General features: G+C 41.0%; 1 protein-coding gene across 1 annotated transcript; it reads right to left on the bottom strand.

Moving 5' to 3' along the window:
* Positions 1-1097: 1097 nt before the first annotated feature.
* LOC147606460 (polyphenol oxidase I, chloroplastic-like) lies at positions 1098-3081 on the bottom strand. Its single transcript, XM_086792214.1, has 2 exons — positions 2309-3081; positions 1098-2216 (listed from the first exon to the last, which is right to left on the bottom strand). Exons 1-2 carry the CDS (start codon positions 3079-3081, stop codon positions 1337-1339), a joined length of 1653 nt encoding a protein of 550 aa, XP_086648340.1. The 3' UTR covers positions 1098-1336.
* Between the last annotated feature and the right edge of the window lie 8536 nt (positions 3082-11617).

Below are 11617 nucleotides of genomic sequence, written 5' to 3'. Positions count from 1 at the left end.
AGTGTGAGATATCTGCATTTGGAAGTTCAGAGGTTATGGAAGCTTACTAATCAGAGATGCAGAGCCATGGCACACCCAAATGTGAGAAAGGGGAAGAGAGAGAGTGGTAGAGAAACGAGGGCGTCTTAGAGAGAGAATGTAGAGAGAGAAAGTGGGGGGGGACCTAAACGTGGAGGGAAGAGAGGAGGGAAGGCTTTCCAGCCATTTTGAATTTGGGGAAACCAAAAAGTTACCCCCATTTTAGCTCAAGCAAATATATATTTAAAAAAATAGAAATTCAAATAATGATTGCATAAAGATCCCCTTGTCAGGCCTAGTCAAAGTATGCTTAGAGTCCTTAAGCAAAAGTACTTAAAAACATAATATGGCAGCTTAAAGGGCCCCCATAGACCTCAACCTTCCCCTAATGGTTGCACTAGGATATACAATGATGATCTCACAAGGCATTGAAGCACCTTACATAACTAGTTTCACAAGGTCTGTATTTTTTTGTGTGATCGTTTTTACCTACACACCTTTTTTCAACCCACCTGCTAGTTGAGTGTGACTGGGTAGGAGGAGGGGAGGGGGCAGTTTTAGTTTTAAGAAATAAGACATCTTTCTTAGAGGTAGTTCGCATATGTTAGAAAGCTTTTGGAATGATTTAATGCATGTATTAGCAAGCCAATGGTAACATACATGAAAAAGTGTTCAAGTTAGGTCCCTAGAACAAGACCCAAGTGTAGATGTGACGTTGATGTTAGGCCCCTAGAACTAGACCCAAGTGTAGATGTGACTTTGACGTTAGGCCCCTAGAACTAGACCCAAGTGTAGATCTGTGTTGAAGTTAGGTCCCTAGAACTAGACCCAAGTGTAGATGTAACATTTTACACAAGTTCTATCGCACTAGTCTTACCATATATGATAAAAGACCTTAGATTTAACCCTTGACAATGTCATATATCTAAAAGATAAATTCATTGGGCCTTAGATTGAAATATTGTTTTGACTTGTGATTGCTTTTTATATGCTCAAAAAACATGTTTTTTATACACTGGCTCACAACACAGTACCCCCATCACACAACTCAATGGCATCGAACTCGGGTCCTCGCAATGGGACACAACAATCAAAAACATGTTTTTTATGAGTGTTCAACACTTGTGTATAGCCAGTAAACCAGATAGCTATGTAAAGCAGTAGTTGTAATCAAACAATGTATTGACACTGATTTCCAACACTAATCATAAACTTCGTAGTTAAGCATGCCTCTCCTTTTCCAATATTGACATTGTCCATACGATGCCTTCATGGAGTATAACCAAGGGCAAACAAGACGTGGCCGCGTGGCGTGTTATCATTCGTAATGGATCTCCATTCCCCGTATGCTGATGTCCACGTGTTGTGTGACCGATTTGACCACGATGGTGATCACCACGTTGTCGTCGTTCTGAATGCCGATTCTCTTCAGGTTGTCGCCGATCTCCAGCTTCACGTTCGTGAAGAGGTGCTTGTGCTTGCCGGCCGCAGGGATGATATTGAAGCTTCCGACGTACTCAGCGCCGCTCACCTTTGTCGTTCCGTCGGCTTCCGGCAAGTTGACGAATACAACCAGCTGAACAAAGCTGTCTCGGCTCACCTCGACGCCCTGTACAACCAGCACCTCGTCCAGCCCCGCTGGCTTCGCACCAGACGGCCGCCTCACCACCGCACTGAGCTTCTTCCCCAGCTGGATTTCATCACCACTTCTAGTGCCGCTGCTGCTGTTGGACGGTGCCGAGCTTACCTCCTCAAGGCCCAGTTCCGTCGCATTGGCGGCGACATTCCCAGTGGAGGCCGGCTGCGGGGCGTAGTTAATCCACAGCGCGTCCGCCTGCACCTTCTCGTAGCTCACGCCCATCTTGGTGGAGTCGAGCGCGTCGCCGGCCTTCACCTTCACCAGATTGGCATTCTCGTCATAGAAGAGGAACTCGGCATTGAGGAAGTCCGTGTCGGAGTGGTCCGTCCGCCTGCCGCCAGGGAGATCATTCCGCCACACATCCCAGAGACGGTCAGTGTTGCTGTGGTGGGCGTAAAAGATGGGGTCTCGAGAGGCGGTGGTGAAAACGCCCATGTCCTCCAGGAGAGGCTGGGTAGGGTCGCCGGTCCAGAAGTGGATGGATCCGTGGACTCCATTTTCGATACTGCCGCCCAAGGGGGCGTTGATCACAGTGGAGTTGGAGAGGTCGGTGCCGGCCCTGCAACCATTACTTAATCATGATTAGCAAGCATTAACGACATGTCTACATTTGGATTAAGTTATTTATGCTTACGATTAAGTTTTATTTACCGATAGGGTCCTCCCATGAAGAGGTCTGCAGTGGTTGCAGTGACCAGAGACTGATACATGGCGTTGAGATTCTCGTTCGCGACCTCCGTGTTGTTGGTGGCGTTGGACAGCGCGCTCAGCCGCACAAGCGTGGGTGGTAGGTTAGCCTGGTTGCGCTTGGCGTCGTACAGGGCGGAGCTGCTGTCGGTGAAAATCGCCGGCATTACATTGCCGCTTTCAGTCGGATCCTGGTTGTCCCAGTTCCAGAAGAGGAGGGCGAAGTCGGGGTTCCCGACGAGCTTGGCCAGAATGCGCTCGTGAAAGTAGAGGTACCAGCGGTGCCAGGGCAAGAAAAGCCACGAGAAGTGAATCTGTAGTGGTATGGTAGTGCCAGTCTGCACGTAGGCGGCGTTGCAGAAGGCGCAGTGGATGTTGGACTGGGAAGACAAGCTGCGCGGGTCGTCGGGAGGGAGCGCACGCATCAGCTCGTAAGCCTTGGCGTATTGTGCAGCGGCAGCGGCGTCCGCCAGGTGGGCGGCTCTTCGCAAGCGGGTTTGCACGCCGGAGGAGCTGCTCAATAAGAAGTCGACGGGGCTGTTAACAGCGAGGCAGCAGTTGAAGGGAAGCGTAACGGGAGGGCCAAAGACAGAAGAGCCAACCGCGAGCGCGCACTGTGTGAGGTCGGGCAAGGTGATGGGGGCTGATTGAGCGGGAAACAAGAGAAGGGAAGCCAGGAAGAGGGGAAGGGGGAGGGGGAAGGGACGCCCATATGGGCGTTTGGTGGTGGTTTTCATGCTGGTGCAGAGATCAAGCATCAAATGAAGATGCTTGATTGTGGTAGTTTGGATTTTCTCCAATGCAGCTTTTTATACTGTAATATCCCGAGCATCTTCACCATGACATAGAGAGAGGGCCTTGCATGGTTGTCTGCTTCTTCTGGCTTAGTCCACACGCTTCCCCCACCAGAGCTCGCTGGAGCCATCCCCGTGGAAGACCTTAGACCATCCCTGCCTTAGCTCCATTTAGTATATGGACCTCGTCACGAAGTTGGACCTTGGTTCCTTTCACATAATGGAGATCTTGACCCCTTTGCTTTCTCATTTGGATTACATTGATATTGTAAACATGCCCTCTCAATGCCAACCTTAATTGCCCTCCTCCCTTTACTGCCATAGTCTATCATATATCCACCATGATATGTCATCTATCCACTATGATATGTCGTCTATCCCACCATGGAGGTTATCATGTCTCAAGATTGAAGTTAGCTGAATGATGGGATAATAATACATGCAGAACATACCGAGGTTTTGCACAGGAACGAGGTTTTTCACATGCGTAGCATTCGTGTGGTTATGGAGGCCATCGGGAGGCCTTTCCCAGGAGGAAGATCTATAGCCGGCTACCCATCTTCCCCTAGAAAAGCCCGACCAATGGCCTTTCCCGACCATCAAGGACGGAGGAGTGAGAGAAAAAGCAATCGGTGTAGGCCACATTAGCCTCTGCAAAATCGATTCCTGATGAGATAGGGACAAGCAGGTGGACCAGATTTCAACATCTCAGATTCTACCCTCTGATAAATGACATGCGACTGCAGCGGATTCTAGCCATTCAGCATTGCAAAAATTAATGAGTTCGATGGTGACATGCAGGTGCCCACCAGGATTAGAATTTTTAAAAAATAAGGCTTGTTGATTGGACGGCCTGGGTAACGACTCTTGTCATGGATATTTACATCACGCATAGCCAAGGACGAGTAGTTGTTCCCACAAGCACAACCACCCTAGAAGAAAAGGAAATTGCTACAAGATGTGTAGGAGCATGTATGGAAGCATGCAACATGGGTCTTGAAGAAAAAAACAAAGGGGGAAGAGGAATATAAAAAGATCCTTTAAGAAATAGCAAGACATAAAAGAGAGAAAAAAAGAAATATAATGACTAATAAACCTAGCTATGCCATGACCAAGCAAGTCACTAAGCCAAGAGATGAACACATAATTGATCAAGCAATAATCAAATGATTATGTTCATCTTTGCATAAGCTAAAATCAATAGTTAACAACCATGGTCAATCCTGCTTGCCATCACCCTCACCCACTTTGTGATCAGCAAGAATCAACAAGTAGCGTTCGTCAATGTCCCATTTCCTCAACTAGCCACATTTCAAAAACAATACAAAGATAAGCATTTGTTGTTGTTTTTTTCCATCAACCTTTCTTTTTTAAATAACCTTTATATTTCAAAGGCTTAAATGAAACTTTTTTATGTATAAATAAACCTTATTAAGCCCTCATTCATACACTCCACACACATACACACACATTCACAATAGATACTTCTCCTCTTTTTTAAAAAAATTGTCATTATGGCTTCATCAAGAAATACATTTCATAGATCTTAGTACTCCTCCATAACGAGACTTCTCACTTGGAATTGTAATTATTCCAAATCCCGTTCTAGCTTGATTTGAATCTAGGAGATATACATGTTGAACTAGTTCGTGGTTTTGTGTAGATTCAAGGAAATTTAGAACAAACTAAAGTTTTCCTATAAGGCTGCAGATATTGCTTCCCAATTAACTTCATTAACACCCAATTAGTTGTGCCATGCTACTTAGTGCTTGATTTTGCCAACATGGCTTACTTTTATCACCACACAAAGTAGTGTCTCGTGCTACTTAGTGCTTGATTTTGCCAACATGGCTTACTTTTATCACCACACAAAGTAGTGTCTGATAATAATGATTTCTCACATTAATTGCTAGAATGTTTTACAAGATCATCTAATGAGCAGCTTTAATAATGCAACCAATGAGGTTACAATTATTCCTTTTGCCATGTATGTAGGTTTCACTATGCCACCAAGGTCATTTTTATAAAAAAAAGTAAAATAGGATGACAAATCTAGGATCGTTTTACCACAAAGTCTACGAGCATCTTTCATACCAATTAAAAGGAGAGTCATTCAATGTGTAATTATTGTGACAAAATGGATCATAATGCTTTCAAGTGCTTGAAGAAAGCCTACAATGAAAACAAACAAGGAGGGAAAGAATGCAGGTTAGTTATTCTAACAAATATGATGATATGGTTGATGAAAATAATAAAAATATGAATTTATTATTTTCATGATTATTTAGGATTCATGTGACCTCCAAATGTGTGTAAAAGCTTAACAAAAGGTGTAGATGCACAAAAAGCAAAGCTCACAAAAGATCGAGGAAAGACACACAAGAGAGAATATGAGATTGAAGCAATCATGGGAGAGTATAACAAGATGAAACACACACACACACACACACACACACACACACACACACAAAAATCATAAAAATATTACACAAAAGTAAACTATAGAAATTAAAAAACTGAAATCAATTAACAAAAAATCAAAAAACAACAACAATAATAATTACAATAAATAAATTAAAGTTTTTCTTCTAAAAAGAAAGAGAATGTGAAGATAATCTATGTGATAAGCAACCAATTATAATAGACAAAATGAATTTTTTTCTTCTAAAACAAAAAGAAGATGTCAAGATAATCTATATGTAATGGCTATGATTAGCAATTAGCTTAATCAAACATTAATCATAAGTAATGCTAGTCAAGAAGGGTAACACCCCAACAAGTGTGACCTTTTCCATCTATTAATTATAGCACATAATCATTCAAATAATAATTAAATGATCATATTCATTTTTGCAATCTTCTCGGCACATCATAGTTTCCAACTATGTACATAAGTTTGCTAAAACATTTGAAAAATTAGGAGAAGCTAAAGAGAAGGCTAAGAAATATCAAAAGTTTGTTTTCTTAAGAACCTCTAGCTCAGGAAAGAGGAAGAAAACTATTATACATAAGGCTTAAAACCCCATCAAAAGAAAACAAAGTTCGATAACGACAAGCCTCCATCACTTCAAAACACATTAAAGAAGGCTACCAAAGAGGTTAAGAATTATAAGAATGAGAAATTTTCCAAGGCTAAGAGGCTGAAAAGAATCACAAAAAAGAAGTTGCTAGACAAGGTTAGATCCAAGAAGCAAGCATGAAAGCGGAGAAGAATCCAAGAGGAAGAGAAGGGCCCCATCACCCAAAGCTATAGAAAATAATAAAAAAATTAAAGAAGGAGAAGAGGATTCGGAAAGGAAATCACTAAAAGGATTTTGAAGGAAACTTTCAAGGAAGACCAAGTTCATTGAGGTAACAACGTAGCAAAAGCTCAAGCAAAAGTCAATTGATTGTACATTTATGCCATACATTTAGGCTATCTCAAGACAATGCATCTTCCTTTATTACACTTGAAGCCTTTGTGCTATAACGTTAATTAATTGTACATTTATGTTGTACATTTAGGTATCTTAAGGCAAGGCATCTTCCTTTATTACACTTGAAGCCTTTGTGCTATAATGTAAAAAGACATGGTGACTATAATGATGATAACAAAGCTAGAGAACTTCAAGCGACAATCATCACCTACAATAGCCCATCCAAATAGAAAATTCCTAAAGATAATCATCACTACAATAGCCCCATCCAATAATTTGACAATAAAATGGACATATAAGTAAAAGCCAAGATCAAATGACCCAGTTCACATGCACATAGGCAATCGATAAGAAGTAGATTATAATGTGAAAGTTTAACAATGTTTCAAGCTTAAAGGAGGCTTAAGGATTGGTACAAATTCACTTCCCTTTCTCTTTTTTATGTGGAATAATTGGTAGAAATCGACTTTAGTCACTCGTGTGGAACTTCATAATGCAAACATTTATGGAGATATCAATTGCAAAAATCATGATATCTTGCAGCTAATCATCGGTGAAGAATTTGGAGACAATTTCTTCTACAAAGCTATATCTCATATTTGGCTACTCCTAGCCACAAAATCATACTGGAAGAAAACATTAGTTCGTTAGGTTTTGCATTTGCCATTGTATAGTCCAGCATAGTAAAATTTCATTATATGCATCCATTGTAATCTAGATTAATCAAGAATTGAGGAGAAGTGATTAGAGAGTAATTAGATTCTTAGCTAGTGTGTTTACAAGGCCACCATCTCTAGGATTGAGAGAATATTCATAGTGTTTACAAGGCCACCATCTCTAGGATTTGAAGGAACATTCCTAGTTTATGAGATTTACTAACATCTAGTTTATTATATATAATTGTGTCAATCTTGGTCAATATGATAAGCAGATTTCTCTTTACTCATGTATATTTTTTAAACTTTTTTTTAATTCTTCATATTAGTCCTAGAAATCCTGATTGGTGTTTAGTTATCTTTGCAAGTTTAAGAATCAGTACATATTCAATAAACCCTTGTGCCCCCTGATTTTGTGAGCATGAAGGTATTAAGGCAATTAGGTTGCATAGAGTGGTGAAGTATCTTTAAGAGTATTGGTGGTGCAAGCTATCCTTCAAATATTCATACTCTAGTTGATCGATTAAGCATTCATTTGCTAAATTCCAAAACAGAAACATAAAGAGTGTTGTAGAGTTGGAAGAATATCTAAAGGATTGGAGGTAAATTGGTGAGACAACTATCAAAGAGTTTTAAAAAGTTGGAAGATTTTCCAGAGGATTGAAGGCATGATAAAAGAAAATTGGTGACATTTGAAGAGTAAGGGTTGAACCAAATGTATAGCAAGCTCAAATACACAACTTGAGGTAGTAAAAAGCATAAATTAAACACTTACATATTATTCTAGGATATGTATAGGAGATGCATGTGCCTAGCTGAGTGTTTGGGTCATCTTTGTGCATGGACTTAGGTCTAATACTTGCGAACTCCGTGACGGTGGTGTAGTTGAAGCTGGGTGCAAATCCCATGTGATTTTGATAGCTTAAATAATGTCCCTCAAATGTGACTCCTATTGGAAAGAATGCACACACGCGCGTGCACGCACACACACACACACACACACACACATAGTGGAGAAGCTCAAGGTAGCACACAATGAGATGGTAGATAGATAATGAATGTGTGTTGTATATAGATGATAAGTATACCCCAAGATGAGTGTACCCCAAGAGGGAAAAAGTGTCCCAACTCGTCCTACTGTGTTCACACACCACTACCAAATATGGCCACAAATCCCCTTAAGAATGATGATGTGAACAAGGGGTGAGCTGGCACAAAAATTATAGAGGTGTGCCAAGCTCTTTAGACTATGAGAGGGAGCCCAAACTAATCCCCAAAGGGAAGTAAGTTCCGAAAGCTTTGCTAAAAACTTTAAACTTCTCTCATGAGAGAACCTTCGTGAATAAATTTGCCATGCTATCCTATGTTGGCATATAAGCCAAGTTGATTTCCCCTATGGAGCATATTGCCCTAATATAATGATAATGCACCTCAATGTACTTTGTGTGAGAATGAAAAATTAAATTCCTCAAAACTACCACAGTGCTCTGACTGACAATAAATATGGTAGCAACAAAGGACTTACCAATACCCAAATCAGCACAATAAGGCACATGAGCCATACACACTCAACTATAGTTGTAAACACTCCCCTAAACTAGAAGTGGCCATAGTGGATTGCTTCTTACTAAGCAATGATATACATGAATCACCAAGGCAAAAGCAAAAACCACTTATGGACACTCGTGTGTCATAGTCTAAGTCTATAAATGCATGCAAATGTGATTTACCCCTTCGAATAAAACAACCCAAAGTGCTTGGTGCCCTTTAGGTTACGGAATACCCGGTTGATAGACTGTCAATGCTTTGTGTCTGGGCTATGCATAAATCTTCTCAATACTGAGACCCCATACTAAATGTCAGGCTTGGTGTTCCATGAGAATATAAGGCATCCAACAGCTTCTTGATATAGGCCATCATCAAAAGTATCATCACTTGTATCTTCAAGACTAAGTCGTAAACCAAGGTTCCATAAGTGTAGCAACATGTTTACATTCTCCAAGATTGAACCTCTTCAACAATAATTCTATGTATTATGTCTATAGCATAACAATGCCATCATTGCGCTATCTAATTTTAATGTCCAAATAATAGTGCAATGCACCAAGATCCGACATTTCAAAAGACCTCTGTAAATCAGCTACTATAAAAGACGAAATATGATCATCATCAGGGCCTATGAATAGCATGTCATCAATGTATAACACGATGACCAAAAATTCATCTTTAGTCCTCTTAATGTAGAGGGTGCTATCAGTAGTGCTATTGTAAAAACCTTGTGCAACCAAGTATGCATGTATCTTCTCATACCATGTTCTGGGGTCGTGCCATGCTACTTAGTGCATGATTGCCAACATGGCTTACTTTTATCACCACACAAAGTAGTGTGTGATAATAATGATTTCTCACATTAATTGCTAGAATGTTTTACAAGATGATCTAAGGAGCAAAATCTTTAATAATGCAACCAATAAGGTTACAATTATTCCTTTTGCCATGTATGTAGGTTTCACTATGCCACCAAGGTCATTTAAAAAAAAGGTAAAATAACATGACAAATCTAGGATTGTTTTACCACACTGAGATAGGAAGAATTGAAGAACCCTATGGTCACTTCGCACATAGAATTTGCTTCCATACAGATAGTGATGCCATTTCTTGATTATTGAGATATCGAGCTCATCTAGTGAGGCAACGGACGATGACCCGCCTGGGGGATAGGCCCCACACTTACACCACTGGCATGGTTGGTGAGATCATGGGTGATATGCGGCCAGTGGGATGACAGGCTGTGTGATAGCCATTCTAGAGACTGGCATAGTTATAGCGCCAGCTCATTTAGTTGGGTACACACTATAGAGAACCCTAGTATATATTTGGTTGAGCACCTTTTCATATTGTGTGTACTCTTATCTTTGTATTGGTGTGTTGAGTGTTGTGTGAAGAAGAAGAAGATTTTCAACCTCTCACCTTGTGTGTTCTCTTTTAGGGTTTTGTGAGTGTGTGTGTGCTTACAAGAGCTCAAGCTCTCTTCTCCCCTGCATCTTTTCATGGTATCAAAGCAGCCTAGTTCATGCTAAGGGCCGAGCTACAAGCAAGAGAAGCACACATTAATGGGAGAGGAGAATATGCCGCGTAGCTATTGGGCTGAGGCTGTTTCTACACTAGTTTATATCATGAACAGGACTCCAACTACAGCCATACATGATGTAACTCTAGAGGAGAGGTTTACTAGCAGAAAACCTGATTTGTCTCATCTAAAAGTCTTTGGATGCATTGCATATATGTGCATGTGCCAGATGAGCTGAGAACTAAGCTGGATCCAAAAGCTAAAAAATGTGTGTTTATTGGGTATTCCCTTGAGCAAAAGGGATACAGGTGTTATAACCCTGCTACACATGAGTTGAGGGTAAGCAGGGATGTTGTTTTTTATGAGATGATCAGCTGGTATGCTGCTGAAAAAGGGATACAGGTGTTATAACCCTGCTACACAGGTAAGCAGGGATGTTGTTTTTTATGAGATGATCAGCTGGTATGCTACTGAAAAAGAAGCTATTGGGGCTGATGTGAGTGGAAATGTGGTTGCACAGAATGCAAGTCAGCAATCACAGTCTTTGAGTGCACCAAGAGAGTCCTCATCTAGTGGTTCAGTTGATAGACCATGGAGTGGCAAGCTGCATCATAATACCAGTCCTGCAAATGTGATTAGTACATCACATAAAGGCAAAGAGAAAGTGGTTGAGCCCCTCAGTATGCCTCACATTTCTGTAGGGCATTCTCATGTTAATGGAGAGTCTAGTGGCTTAGAGATGAGCCTTGATGAGGATCTTGGGATACCAGCTATGAGAACACCTGGTGTAAAGAAGGCTATGGAAGCCATGAATGCAAAGCTGCGAAGATCTGGGAGAGTGAAGAATCTTGTGCTACAGAGGTTTATCTATGATGGTTATGTGGCACATCACTATGCATACATGGCAAAAGTTATACAGGTTGTAGAGCCCACAATTCCCAAAAAGTAGCGAAGATCTCCCAAATCCTTCATCTCAAGATGACTTTTCACATGCTCAATCTCATCCAAGATGTCACCCCCAACAATAAGATCATCTACATAGAGGGTGATGATCACAATACCTTTATCACTCTTGCCCACATACAAAGAGTGATCTGCATCTACCATATGAAAACCAACAGTGACAAGATACTCAGCAATCTTGTCATGCCATGCTCGTGGAGCTTGCTTCAGCCCATACAAAGCCATATGAAGCTTACATACATACTTTGGGTGACCTGTATCCTCAAAAGCAGGTGGTTAATCCATGTACACTTCTTCTTGCAAGTCACCATGCAAGAATGCATTTTTTACATCCATCTGATGTAAAAACCAGCCTTTAGTTACAACCACGGCAA

This window comes from Cibotium barometz, chromosome 57, assembly GCF_041138505.1.
Source record: "Cibotium barometz isolate CiBa-2024 chromosome 57, ASM4113850v1, whole genome shotgun sequence".
Lineage (NCBI taxonomy): Eukaryota > Viridiplantae > Streptophyta > Polypodiopsida > Cyatheales > Cibotiaceae > Cibotium > Cibotium barometz.
Note: the sequence above shows the minus strand (reverse complement) of the source record. Positions and strands in the feature narration are given on the sequence as shown.